At 38.5% G+C, this 14,482-nt stretch overlaps 1 protein-coding gene across 1 annotated transcript in view; it reads left to right on the plus strand.

Annotated features, from left to right (window-relative positions):
* Window positions 1–14,482, plus strand: part of USH2A (usherin) — a 590,403-nt gene that overhangs the window by 386,303 nt on the left and 189,618 nt on the right. The window contains 2 exon segments of the mRNA XM_038396580.2: window positions 8,057–8,207; window positions 8,362–8,504. Of these exon segments, the coding sequence (XP_038252508.1) occupies window positions 8,057–8,207; window positions 8,362–8,504 (294 nt within the window).

Raw genomic sequence — 14,482 nt, forward strand, 5'->3', positions numbered from 1 at the left:
CAGCCATAAGGAAGTACTCAGCTACTGTAAAATTTCCCATCCAAATGCCTAGCCAAATATATTAAATATGGAAAAAGAGGACCAGAAAATATTTGAAGTGTCCTATGATTTCCGAGCCTGCTTATCTCCCATTTTATCTTTCTCCCTGCAGGGCTCTCAGTCTTCTCCCTGAGCGATTCAACATCCCAAATAATACATTTTTAAAAAGAATGATCTATTTGCAGAAAATTTACAAACAGAAAAAAGGGTCAAAGTCATTGGAAATGTTTTTTGTTACAGATAAGTTTTACTAGCTGTTTTGAAGCTAAAAGAATCTAAAGAAGTTAACTAGTTTTGAACTTGTAGTTCAGATCTTTCTCTAGTTGCACAGTGCATACTTAGCAGTCACTTCTCACATTAATTATTGGAACCTTCATGAACAATAGCCAGCTAAACTTGAGGTAACTGGCCTCTTATTCTATGGATGATAAACAGGTGAGATTAACTGACAAACATCTCTCTTTTTGTTTAGTAACAGTGGGACAGATTCTGCTACACTTATTCACACAAAGTAGCACTTCACTCCCATGAGTAGTAGAAAAATCATCTATATGGTACTATTAATGGAGTAGGATGCTAGTTGATATGAGTAACAATATCAGAATCCAGTCCAAAACTGTGACTGGTTTTTAAGGGCCATATTCTGCTACCCCACCATGTTGAGTAGTACCTTGTTCTGCAAGTAGCCTCATTGGAAATTATTACTCAATGTTGTTAAGGGTGGTAGAATCTGATCTTTAGCAACATGTCTGCTCTGTGGCATGTTTTGGTTATTAATATAAACAATGGAACATATCGTTCCTTTTTAGTCAAAATGTAAGATATTTGTTTTCTTTATCCTTTTCATTTATAAACCATAGCACATTGCAGCAGTCAATTAAATGAAAACAGTAAACAGTTTGCTTTCAGGTGAAGTTGTAGAGTACATGCCCACATATGTAATAGGAAAGGAGAAGAGAGAGAACTTCTTGCTCTTGTAAATTATTAGTGTGTTTACCAATGTCCAAAGGGAGCACCTTTGCAAAGAGAAATTCAACCATTATGGGGAGGAAGAATTCTGAGGTGCAGTTTTCAATTGAGTTACAGTAAGTGCTTGTTTTATGCACTTCACAAAGCTACCATAACTCTATTTTCAAACAACCTATGAGGACAGCAATGCCATAGGTGACCATCTTTGTGAAATTGACTTTGCATGAGCCATGTTATGACTTTAGTAATCTATGCACAGCAATTAACCAGAAAAAAACTATCGCTAATACAGGAATTCAGGTTTAAATATGATAAGTAGTACCCATTGAGCTTTACATATTTTCCTTTCATAAATCTATATTTTTTTATATAAAAGAATTCAATAAGGACCAAATCCTACTGTGTTGCATCGATAAATTACTAAGAACATAACAGCCAAAGGGTCAGACCAAAGATCCATCTAGCTCAGTATCCTGTCTTCCAACAGTGGCCAATTCCGGGTGCTTTAGAGGGAATGAACAGAACAGGTAAGCATCAACTGAGCCATCCCCTGTTGCCCATTCCCAGCTTCTGGCAAACAGAGGCTAGGGACACCATCCCTACTGGGAGTAGAAGATGAAGGAAATCTTTCTTTCCCACTCAGCAGGTGGGGAAAGAATGATAAGGGTGTAAATTGCATGCCATGGTGTCAGACACATCATGGCTGGATGGAGTGTGATCTAGTGACCATGAGTCCTGCAGTCACCTTCAGTATACCCTATCTTTTCAAAGAAGCAGTAAGTGTGCAACATGCTGTGTGGTATGGCTACCCATCCCAGGCCCGCCTGACCTGAGCTCTTCTCAGAACTGTTCTCCTTGGCCACAACTTCAAGCATGGATCCTGCACAGAAGGGCAGTATTTTACTCCAGCTGTTAGGTGCAATATTACTGTAAAGCTTTTACAGATGCCTCAAATACATTGCTTTAAAAAGGTTCAAATAAAAAAATTAGTACTGAACTAATCACAGTGCCAATCTATTTGCCCTACTTTATCGTACCTCTTAAGATACATACCAAGGACAACCCACTGAAGCTAATGTTCCAATTAAAATCATCAAGTGGTAATGGTTTGTTTGTTACTACCATAGGCTAGATTTGAACCAACAACCTAGAATTAAAGGCTCTGTAGGCTGCTTTCAATTCCCTGATGTATTCACTGCTCCAACAGAAAATGTTCAGACTGTTCAGACTCTTGATCTTCAAAGAAATACAAATAAATCCAAATATGATATTGTACCCCAAAAAGGTATAACAAATGAGAATTTCAGCTCTGAGGTTCCCTTCTTAACACACACAGAGTAGATGGGCAGAATCCTGTCCCTCCTTCTGCTATATGCACTCTCCAAGATAGTGAAAAGGCGTGGTTATGTTGTTTGCAAGAGTTTGGTTATGTCTACACTACCACAGTAAGTCAACTTAAGTTACACAACTCCGTTATGTAAATAACATAGCTGGAGTCGATGTAGCTTAGATCAACTTACTGTGGTGTCTACACTGTGCTAGGTCGACGGGAGACACTCTCCCGTCGACTTGCCTTACTCTTCTTGTTCCCGGTGGAGTACTGGGGTCGACCGGAGAATGCTCTGCCATCGATTTAGTGGGTCTTCAGTATACCGACTAAATCGACCGCCCTGTGCATCGATCACTATAGCGTTGATCTGGTGGTAGTGTAGACGTAGCCTTTGTGTGGGGAGTGGAAAGGATGCAGTCACTTTTATTCACCTGTGGTTTTAGAATGATTTTGTGACACCCATATGAATATTGTATGTGGGGGAAGTTTTTTAAGTAGCTTTACTATGTAATAGTATTGGCTGGGTATCCTTTTAAACATCATGACAAATAATTGGTTTTACTGAGCAGTTATAAATTGTGTCTCTGACAGGTATTTATAATCATTAATCAGTCAACTAATTGTCTATTGGCATTCTTTCGTATCTTCTGTAGTTTAGCAAAAGTTCAAGTTGGGCAGTGCAGATAAACTTCTATATAACTTGACTGAAGTAGTATGCCTGTGCTCTCTTCTTAAAACAACATAAGGCACAGGACACACATCTTACATGCTGCTCCTATAGCCTTGACTTCAGGATGGGGTAATTAATGCTTTTGGAAAGGGGAAATGTGTTACATTTCTGTTCACTTCAGAAGCTGATTCCCTGAATACAGTTAAGATTGTATGAAAAAATCAGCTCTAATTTTGTTCTTATTTAAAACGATGTAAATCAGGAGTAACTCCATTGAAGTCAGGCCCCATAAGAGTGCTGTCTTAAAACTGTCCTTCAGTTTTTCACTATGGCCGCCAGGCCATTGAACAAAACTTTGTTGAAGTCCCATTGCTGTTGCTGTTTTGCCGTTGCCTAATAAAGTTGTACTGTACAACTTGGAATACTGGAATAGCTATTGTTGCATGCAGATGAATGCAGTTTGATCTTAAATTAACAGCTACGAATTACACACAAAATTGGGATAAAGACAGATTTAAGGATTAAAATAAAATTTCAAAAATCAAATTTTTCTGAATAGGTCATTGTCCCAGTAGCATAACTGCTACTAAAGACCTCCACAAAATGCCAACAAAAGAACAGGCACATGACTAAGTCAGAAGGAAAGGTACACCTCAGTGAAGACTTCCAAACCTGAGCAAAAAAAGAGGAAGTATTATCTGCTGTGAGTGGGCCAGCAAACCCATCCTTTTTCAAACAATATGTCGGAATAGCAGAGATCAGCTCTGAGATCTACAAAGTATAGGATGGATCATGTGCAATAGTGACATTGCAGATAGGATAAGATGCTTGGGTACATAACTGAAAAGAAAAACCCAAGAATATTGGATGTGTGTATTATACATTGAATAACTGAGATGTTCTGACTGAAGGAGTTAAAAGAGAAACCAGAATGACTCTAATGTACCTGTGAAAATGAGACATAGAAAAAGCAATCTTCTGTTTTGGCAATAGATAAAGGTTTATAACTACCATGCCTTTCTAGTGATGACATATGGCCCAGCAACATGGTCTCTCTGAGTAAATGAAACAGAAACATGTGCCTATACCGAGAATTATGGAGAAAGCAATGATAGGAATTATGCGGACAGAACAAACCCCAAGGTAACAGGCATGCTTGAGGAAAAACAAGAGAAACAAATGTCAAGGTGCAGAACATATTGCCAGAAAAAGTGACTTGAATAACATGGTGTTAGAATGGACACCTATGAGAAAATGAATCAGAGGTGGCTAAACAACAATGCAGTGAAATAAAGAAACGAAGTGTGTGAATTAGATCTGGAAAAGGGCAAGAGTGAACATGACTTAAGGAGACATTCATCCAAAGACAGAGTGGCAGAACTATGTTATTATTGCAATAGCTCCTCAATCTTATGGCACAAACTGTGAAGAGCCAATTCATTCCCCAGTAGTTAAATGTCTACTGTTATAGTTTGCATGCACACATGTGTAAGGAAAACATTTAGATAAGAAGCAAATGTAGCACCTGTGCTATTTTAAAATATTTTGCATGTGCAGATGTGGCATACTATTAGAATTACATTTGCATAGTTATAAACTCTTGTGTTTGCCTTCTGCAGATACTATGGATATACCAGGGTGAGGACCAGTTCTGATCTCAGTTACAACCACTGAAAATCTAGAGTAACTTCACTGGAATTACTCTGAATTTACACCCATTTAATAGATATTAGAATGTAGCCCTTCAGCATGTTCTTGCTCTCCTTAAGTTATGTGGCATTGTACTGAAGTGTAGAATAATGCAGATCTGTTTAATGGATATAACTCTTTATCATTCAAATAATAATGATTACTTTTGGTGACTGCAGTTTAAAAGTTTCTTGTGTTTTTGAGAGAGATTGCCCTATGGGGGTTGGAAAACACTTATGATTGGTAAATCTCTCTCAAAGCAGTAGAGTCTTTCAAAATAGAGGAAACATTTACAGTGCAGCCAGCGTATAAAGGCTTTTCATCCTTAGTCAGCTTTGAAAATCTTAGAGATCTATCATTAGCTCCTTTTTTGTTGAAGAAACTGAGGCACAGATGTTCAGTGACTTTTCAAAAGCCACTCAGCAAGTCAGTGACAGAGCTGGGAATAGAATGCATCTCTTGGCTCATCTTCCTGTATCTTATTGCCTAGACTACATTTTCTCTCAAAACTGGTGGTATTGCTAGTTTAAACTATTTATTATGCATAATTCTTTCTCTATTTGCTCTCACAATACAATAGTTAAGGTAGACAGGTAATTAATGAGTTTTTCCCATCCTTTATACTCTCTTTTTGTAGATGAAACATGATTTTTTTAACCAGGTTTAGTTAGAATTTACTGGACAAGATGTTGATTCAGTAGGTTGCAAATGGAGTGGTTGCCCCCTGAGGGTGATATTAAAGCTTGAGGGGAGCATTTTGAGCAACATTGCATCTTAAAGACAATATATCAAGCTGATAGATACATGGCTCTTCTGTTGAGAAACCTGCAGCTGAATTATTTCTGGTTACTAGTTATTGCTTGGGTACTTTGGGGAATTAGAGTAGGATAAAAGGGGTTAAACTGAGGGAAATATTACAGTAAAGATCTCAGTTATGGGAAGTAGCTGAAATAACCAGAATATGTTCTATATTTAATTTAGAACGATCAAGTTGTTTGTGAAACACTTCGAAGTTTTAATGATCAAAATGTGACCAATTTTATAGAGCACCTTTCTAGTTATTACTTGACAGAGACTCAAAAATGCTTTATTCCTGTAGTCTTCTTTTTCACAGTGCATATTAATGAAATTCTCTGCAAGATCCAGGAAATCCTTTATACAAAAGGTATATATTTTGTACATTCTAACGTTTGAAAACCTCAAAGGACCAAATTAAGTCAATGGACCTACACAGGAGATGAGTTTGGCCCACATTCTCTACTGTTCTTTTCATTGTATCTGTACAATGTCATATATTTGGACCTCTAACTTTTGATTATCTAGGCAACTAAATTCATATCTGTATTGTAAATAGTTGACTATCAAACAGCTATGTATTTGTCACTTGAATATTCCTGTACCACCATAATAATTAATAAAAATATAGAGAGTTTATTTGATCCTTTTCATTTGTGAATCTCAAAGGGCTTTACAAAAGAGGTAAGTCATTGTCTCCATTTTACAGATGAGATATCTAAGGCATATAGAGGGCTTCGAAGGACTTGCCTAAAGTCACACACAGCAGGCTACCGGCAGAGCTGGGAATAAGCACAGTTCAGTGACCCAGCCAGCGGACCACACCCTTAGCAGGCAATATGTTATTTTCATAATACTTTTCTCAAATATAGTGGTGTGAACCCCAGCTTGCTGGCCAAATTACCAGTGAGTTAATTAGATTCCCTTACCTGAATTCCCCTGGCATTTTCAGCTAGTGGTGGTATACTTCTGGTCTTGATCTATGTAGAGTTTGTGTGTGTACTTAAACAGTTGGTACATTTAAACTTCAGATGCAATTTAATTTTGAATGAGATGGTGCCCTACCTCATAGAGAGATTGTGTGGCTTAATTAGTGAATATTCGTAAAAGCATTTTGAGGTCCTTTGATGAAAGACACTATAGTAATGCAAAGTATTTTTATTTTAATTGCTATTTATTTTTGTTCTCATTTTATACTGGCAGAGCTTACTTACAATTGACCTTACAAGGCACTTTACAAATGGATGCTAAAATAATGAATGATTATGTATGTGTACTGTATTTTGCACACACAGATTTTAAAACATATTGCATACCAAATTCTGATTTTAGTTTATCAGTGTTAATCTAGAACAATTTCATTGACATCAGTGGAGTCTCTCGATTTACATGAATGTATGGTAACTGAGAGAAGAACTTAATCTTTAAACTCTAGCAGAAAGGATTCAGGCACCATGTGGTCACAATGTCTGTTTTTTGCCACTTGGGAGACAGCTATTCGTCACATGGTACATGAAGATCATAAAACTAAATTACAGCATGCTGCTTACCCAAGTGCCCAGTTTAGTAGTTCTGCCAATCATTTGCAGTTCCTTAATGTAGGTGCCAGTCCAATATGCTGAATCATAGATTGGTTTACAACAATCTTTCAGTCAGCCTGGTACCAGAAGGAGAGAACAGTGATGAAAAATTTCTATTTGGATGACCACAGAAAGGTGCAAATGATAACTACTGAACCATTAAAGACACCAACATTTTACAAAAGTTTAAATGAAAAAAAAATCAAATAATCCAACCTTTCTATTTAACATTCTGAAAATATGCTGTTTTGGCATCCAATACACAAATGTCATATGTGTTATACATGAAAGGTTTATCAAGCAGGTTAGTCCTTCATGGTGAGAAAAACATAAGGTCACAATCTCAGCTGGTGTAAATCACTTCAATGGGATTACACCGATTGATACCAGTTGAAGAGCTGCCTCGGAACCTGGAATAGGTCTGGATCGATGATTCCTGGGCCCGCTCAATAAAAGTTAGAATTAATCAAATGGAAGTAGTACTGTTCCAAATCCTCAGACTTCAGTGGATCTACATTCATTTATACCAGCTGAGTATCTGATTTACCAAAATGTGTGTCAAGTTTTTAATGAGAAAAGGAGAGGGGTATTTGAATGAAGTTCCTGACTTTGCTGCCCTGCTACTCACATTTAATAATACTTCCTCAATGAGATGTTTCTTTGATTTCAATGTGAGTAAAGTTGGCAGAATCAGGCTCGGGGTGGGGACTGATATACTAACAGGTGGGAGAGAATATTACATCTGAATTCCTTTTGCGTTTTGGGCGTTGCTCTCAACCCAGTGATATTAGTGTAATTGTATTGGAAAGAAGAACACAAAGAAGTACAATACTTCGGTAACAAAAATGTTAAATTAAATGGACCATGTTAACGTCGCCGTTGATCCTGAGGAACTGTTTTTCCAGTATATGGAGCATTTTGATTCCATCCAGCATATGTTCTCCACGGTTTTCTCTGCTCTAATTCATCCATGTTTTTTGACAGCTCCAGATGGCATGCTGCCTCCAAGGCTTTCATCTGCCACGCCGACCAGTCTTCAGGTTGTCTGGTCTACACCAGTTCGCAATAATGCTCCAGGCTTATCCAGTTACAGACTCCAGATGAGGCGTAGGCATTCCACTGATGATATTCTAGAGTATGCAAACAATAAAAATCTACTGTAAATTGTCAGTGAAGAGAAGTAAAATTATTTTAGATGTGGCTCACCCCTAGGGTGGCTGTGGTCTTCTTTTCTACCCCCCCCCCCTTGTATATTGGAGCTTTATAACTCATTCTTCATTTCTTTCCAGGTTATTTTCCAGTCCCTCTGCTTCCTTAAGCTACATAGTCAAAGATCTTCAGCCATATACAATATACGAGATGAGGATGATAGTCTCCAATGCTTATGGTAATACATATAGTGACTGGACTCGAATGATTACAGCAGAGGACAGTAAGTAGCTTGCAAAAATACACAGTGCATTCCCACTTATTTTAAACATCTGTTAGCAAATAATACAAATACATATCCTTCTTCTGGCTAACCTAGCATTGCATATGATTTCTCTTTCTTTTATCTCATTTTATTAGCGTAATAGTAATAATATATTTTCTCCCTGAGAGCTAAGCTACAGTAATAAAAATACCTAAAAAATCTTATATGAGTTGTGTGAACTGTTTATTAAAGGGATGTAAAGGAATATTTTTCAGAGAAATACCTCATTTCATTATATAATCTCTCTCTCTCTAGTCACATATGGCCAAATGCAGATAGAGAAAAATATTTGTTAATGTGTATAGTTTGTTAGAGTGAGGGGTTTTTTTGTATTCTGTGAGCTAGATTCTGATTTCATTTACATCAGTAAATGTATTGAAGTCAGTAGTAAATGAAGATATAGCCTTGTCGTCTTGTTCAGAATATAAAGAAGGATGTCATTTATTTTATGGTCATTGGGCTGTTGCCATCTAAGTACTGTGACAGCTTTCTGTAGGATTTTTGAATACTGATTCAAACAAGTGATCAGTAAGAAGAAGGCACGTTTTATTATTGCCAACCCCTTGACCCGACCACCGTATCTGGCATTAATTGATCCATATTTTGCAAACTAACTCTACTTGCATTTGTTCGACAATCCCTTGCTTTGATACATTAAAGCTAGGGGGGGTGAATGTAGACATTTTAACTGACATATGCTGCACAGGTACTAGGTGCAATATAAAAACAACACATGAGAAGGTGTGCAGTTACCAAACACACAAATGCACATATACCTCAGATACAACATAGTTGGAGTCCAATGGCTGTGTAATGAATGTATCTAGTATAGCCATAATCACACTTCTTGAAGTGTGCTGTAACTTTTGAAAACTGTTTCTTTTCAAATCATTAGCTAATGACCCCAGTATACCAGATATCAGAACAATCAAAATCTTTGCCTAAGGGATGCCTCCTGTCATATAACTCATTTAATAAACAAGATAAAAATATTTTTCTCTAATTGAAAAAATAAAATCCCAAATAATTGGTCCTGCTTTTCCTTTTACTCCAGATTTACACTGGTGTGCATACAAAATCAGGCACTTTGGACCAAAAGTATCAGAATTAATTGAGGTATAAACTAGCCACCATTTATGGCTCCTCGTTGTCCCCACCCCTTTCTCTAAGATCAAAGCAGACTGTATTCAGAAAATGTCTCAAACAGAAATACGTCTTAATATATCATCAGTTGAAGACATGTTTTTTACAGCTGGGCAAATAATTCACAAGAGGTAACTTATCAGCAAATGTAGGCCCCAATCTTGGAAACACACAAGTGCTTAAATGTAAGCACTTGAGTTGCCCCATTGATTTAAATGGGACTACTCACATGAATGAAAAAAGTTCAGTATATAAGTCAATCTTTGCAGAACCAGAGACTTAGCTTCTTTTCTACCTATGAAGATTTTTGATCAGCTCATAATTTCCTTTAATGCACTTGTTGTGTAAAATTACTTAATACATTTTATGTTTTTTTTTAAACTGTGGCTTGACTGAACAGTTATCTGTATTTGTTGTTCAGACTATAATAGTTATCTGAGAATGGTCAGGTAAATCACACAATATTGTTTTTTTCTGTGTGGGATGAGTACACATTGAGCTCAGTCATTGATGTATGAGTTTAGAATAGGGTTTCTGCAAATATGTGTTGTGCAACTTCTAAATATGTTTTTTGGGTGAAATTCACTCTTGTTCAGAGACCCTTCTCAAGACCGATGCTCCACTTTATTCCCACTTAAACCCATAAATGGGATTTTACTGGTGCATAGGACTTCTGCCTTCTGTACAGGAGTGAATTTTACCTTCTGCCAACATTTTAATGAAAAATTTGATTGCATTAATGTCCGTAGGTAGTAGACACAAAAGGGGCGTGATGTGGCTGAGGTGAATTCATTTAAACATTTGAGGAAAAATTAATGGAAAGCTTTCCATTAATATTTGCCCAGCTCTAATGTTTTGAGAATTGCTATTCATTTGCTTCTTAAACTGTTGCTGCCACATCTGGTTTTTCATCTTGAAAAACACAATTTGTGTAGGTTTCAGAGTAGCAGCCGTGTTAGTCTGTATTCGCAAAAAGAAAAGGAGTAAGGAGTACTTGTGGCACCTTAGAGACTAACAAATTTATTAGAGCATAAGCTTTCATGGGCTACAGCTCACTTAATCGGATGCACTACAATTTTTGTAGTGCAGTTATAAAATCTATCCCCTCTGTGACCATGCATTTCATTCCCATGCCCTGCTCCATTTGCATTGATAAAGAATACATGCTGATTATCTCCAGTATCCAACAATTTCTGTGTTTGTAATTTACCAACACAGCTTACACCTCTATAATGTTGACAGAGGATTGTGTATTTTTGGTGTCATTGTGGAGGGCTGCCATCTCTGAAAGGATGTTCAATTCAGTTGACAAAGATTGAATGATTGGCAATGGGCATAAGTAGTATTTCTGTCAAGGCTTCAACGTGTTGCTTGTAAAGCTACCTATACTGACAGCTTTTTGCCAGAGCTACACTTAATACCTGGTCTTTCTAACCAATATCCTCTGACTTTTTAAAGTGCAATTTTGACAGTTGAAATTTCCAGTATCTCTTAACCTGGTAAAATACAGAAATGTTCCCATGTCCATATTTGAGTTTTACCCCACAAATATATGCCTCTGTAGCACAAAAATATCCATAGAAAGATCACAAATATAGGTATATTGGCCTGATCAACTAGTGTAAATAGCTGTAACTCTGTTTGTCAATACAGTTACACTAATTCACACCAGCTGAGGATTTGACCATATATATTTTACTTATAATAGCTGTTTTCACATGACTAGCAAGAAACCAGAAAAGATGAGAGGATATTCAGTAAACATCACCATAAAAAATCTGTTGTCTGGGAAAAAATATTATAATCTAAAGGTAGATGCTGAAGAGAATGTTAATAGATATTTCAAATATTTTTTATTTACATCAGTCTGACACCAGTAACTGATTCCATGCATTTTTACAAGTCTAACCTACCAGTGCCAAATAACAATAATGTACATTTCTTATTAATATTTTAAAACCTGTTAAACATGTGCTAATAGAAGATGTTTGTTCCAGTGATCTTCGTGAGCATAATGTCAGACTATTTGCTGCCAGACAAATACAAACAATTCAGGAAGTTTCTTGGCTAAATTCTGCTTTCAGTTATTTGGGTGTAAATATGGATTAAGTCTTTTGAAAACAATAGAATTACTCTGAATTTATGCCGAGTAACTGAGATCAGAATGTCATACACTGCATTTAAGAATAAAATGGAATCTCTCCTCCTCGAGTTTATGGAATTAAGATATTCATCTTATTTAATGCTTTTCTTTCATAGTGAACATTCTGGATGGGCTGAGAGGGGGAGCTGCCAAGGAGTTAGTTACAGCTCTTGAAGCCAGTTTTATGCCGTCCCCAACCTCATCATACATTTAATGTAGCCTTAATGCTGCTCTAAAATACACCAGCCCCAAAGGTCTAAAATTTAACAGAGAGATAGTCCTGAGATCAGAGAGATGCTTTTTGCTGTCTCTAAGAAACGTCCAGCCAGAGTTAACCCAGTTATAAACAATGGAAAATTGCTATTTCCACATGTGCTTTAGAAAAAACTTCCTGACCTTAGTGCATCTGGAACATGCAGAAAATTGTATGTGCTCCCATGGCCTGCATGTGCCAATACACCTCTGTCATCACAAATTTCAACACTTTGCAGTCAGAAACAAACAATATCAACTCCAGGCAATGTTCTTCAGCATTTCATTCTCTCCATGGGTGTTTACCATTGTAACAGCCATTTTTGTAACCATGTTGAGGAAAAGGGCCATCCAAATACCTGTTGGCAAAGAAGCAGTGTGACAGGGTCAGGCCAGATGGCTACAGGACAGTGATAGAAGGCAGATATATTAGCCCCAGGTTAAGTAGGTCCCTTTTCCCTGGGTAAGGTAACAGGGAAGGTTCCAGAACAATCAGGAACTTTCTGGAAACAATTAAGGCAAACAGGCTGATTAGAACACCTGCAGCCAATCAAGAAGCTGCTAGAATCAATTAAGACAGGCAGGTTAATTAGGGCACCTGGGTTTAAAAAGGAGTTCACTTCAGTTTATGGTGCGTGCGAGGAGCTGGGAACAAGAGGCGCAAGAAGCAGACAGTGAGAAGGCGTTCTACTGGAAGACTGAGAAGTACAAGCATTATCAGACATCAGGAGGGAGGTCCTGTGGTGAGAATAAAGAAGGTGTTGGGAGGAGGCCACGGGGAAGTAGCCCAGGGAGTTGTAACTGTCATGCAGCTGTTACAGGAGCCACTGTAGACGGCTGCAATCCACAGGGCCCTGGGCTGGAACCTGGAGTACTGGGTGGGCCCGGGTTCCTCCCATCCCTCCCAGCCCCCACAACACCCTACTTGATACCAGAGGAGTTGACCTGGACTGTGGGTTCCATCAGAGGGGAAGGTCGCCTTCTTCCCCGATCCACTAAGTGGATCAGCAGAGACTGCAGGGATTGTTCCTCTTCCTTTTCCCCATTCTGGCCAGTGATGAGGCTAACTGAGTGAACCGCAGATTTGAGCCACGAAAGTGGCCAAACTGAGGTTTGCCATGAACCTCTGAGGCGAGCAAATCCATCAATACACGCAGGACCCACCAAGGCAGAGGAGGAACTTTGTCACAGCAGTTATAAGGACAGCTCGTCACTTCACGTTTGCCAGACTGGAATGTCCTAGGTTCTTACAGTAGTTTATCTGCAGGATTTCTCCCTAAATCCCTCAGTGCTGTCACATCGGGGAGAATTCTTCAAAACCATCTTGGGCCTTAGTGATATTTTCTGAGAAAAACACAAACAAAATTCAAGTTCTTACCAATCATTTTTCCTGCACTCAACAGATTTCAGCACAGGAGTGCTTCTCCTTCAGATGGAAATGATCCCAAAGCTCTACCTCTGTCCCTTTCACAATTTTTTGATTGGTCACTGTAGATAAACTCAGGAAATGGACCAACTCTTGCACCTTTTCCCAGAAGTGCTGCAATACCTGTGTTGGTGGAGCGCCCCTAAGCCATCAACTATTCAAGGACAAATAACTGGCAGATCTGCCAGGAACCCAAGTAACCACAAATGCCAACCTGTCAGGGTGGGGAGCTCAAATAGGTCTAAATATGGTTCAGGACAAGTGGTCTCCCCAGGAGTTGCAGCTGAGCATCAACTGCTTGAACCTGTGAGCAGTGGCAAGTGAAGCGATCAGCCTCTTTCCATGTATTCTTCCACAGTTTATAACCATCCACATGGAGAGTGGCTCCAGAACCACGAGGACTTATCTTAACCATCAAGGTGAAATGAAAAGCAAAAAGCCTAAACAGCAAGATCCTGTTGCACTTGGAACATCTGGATCTGTCCACCAAAACCATGTACATCTACCTTGAGACCAGCAGTCACACTGACAAGCTCAGCTGTTGCTGTTTCAGTTTCCATTTCTTGGCATCTAGCCCATAAGTGTTTCAGATTGCTTGGAGGTGGTTCCTTCCATGGGTGGATTTGTCCAACACAAAGCGAACAAAATCTGTTTTTCAAGTTGGCATCCATGCCTGGTGAGTGGATGCCTTGTTGTTCCTCTGGTCGGATGCCTAGGGTTATGTCTTTCCTCCCTTCCCTCAAACATCCCAGATGACTAGAAAGATCGACAACCAAGCTTCAGGAACACTTCTAAGTTCCATTTTGGCCAGGTGACCATAGCTCCCAAGGCATATGTCAGTATGTTAGGTGTGGATTTTACCATTATCTCAGAACCTCATTCACTGAAGAGTCTCCCAAAGGCTGTCCATATCTGAAACTCTCTGCATAGAACCCTAAGTGGCCACATCTTGATGGTTTCTCACAGGATTTG

The sequence above is a fragment of the Dermochelys coriacea genome, chromosome 3 (genome assembly GCF_009764565.3).
Source record: "Dermochelys coriacea isolate rDerCor1 chromosome 3, rDerCor1.pri.v4, whole genome shotgun sequence".
NCBI classification, from domain to species: Eukaryota; Metazoa; Chordata; order Testudines; family Dermochelyidae; genus Dermochelys; species Dermochelys coriacea.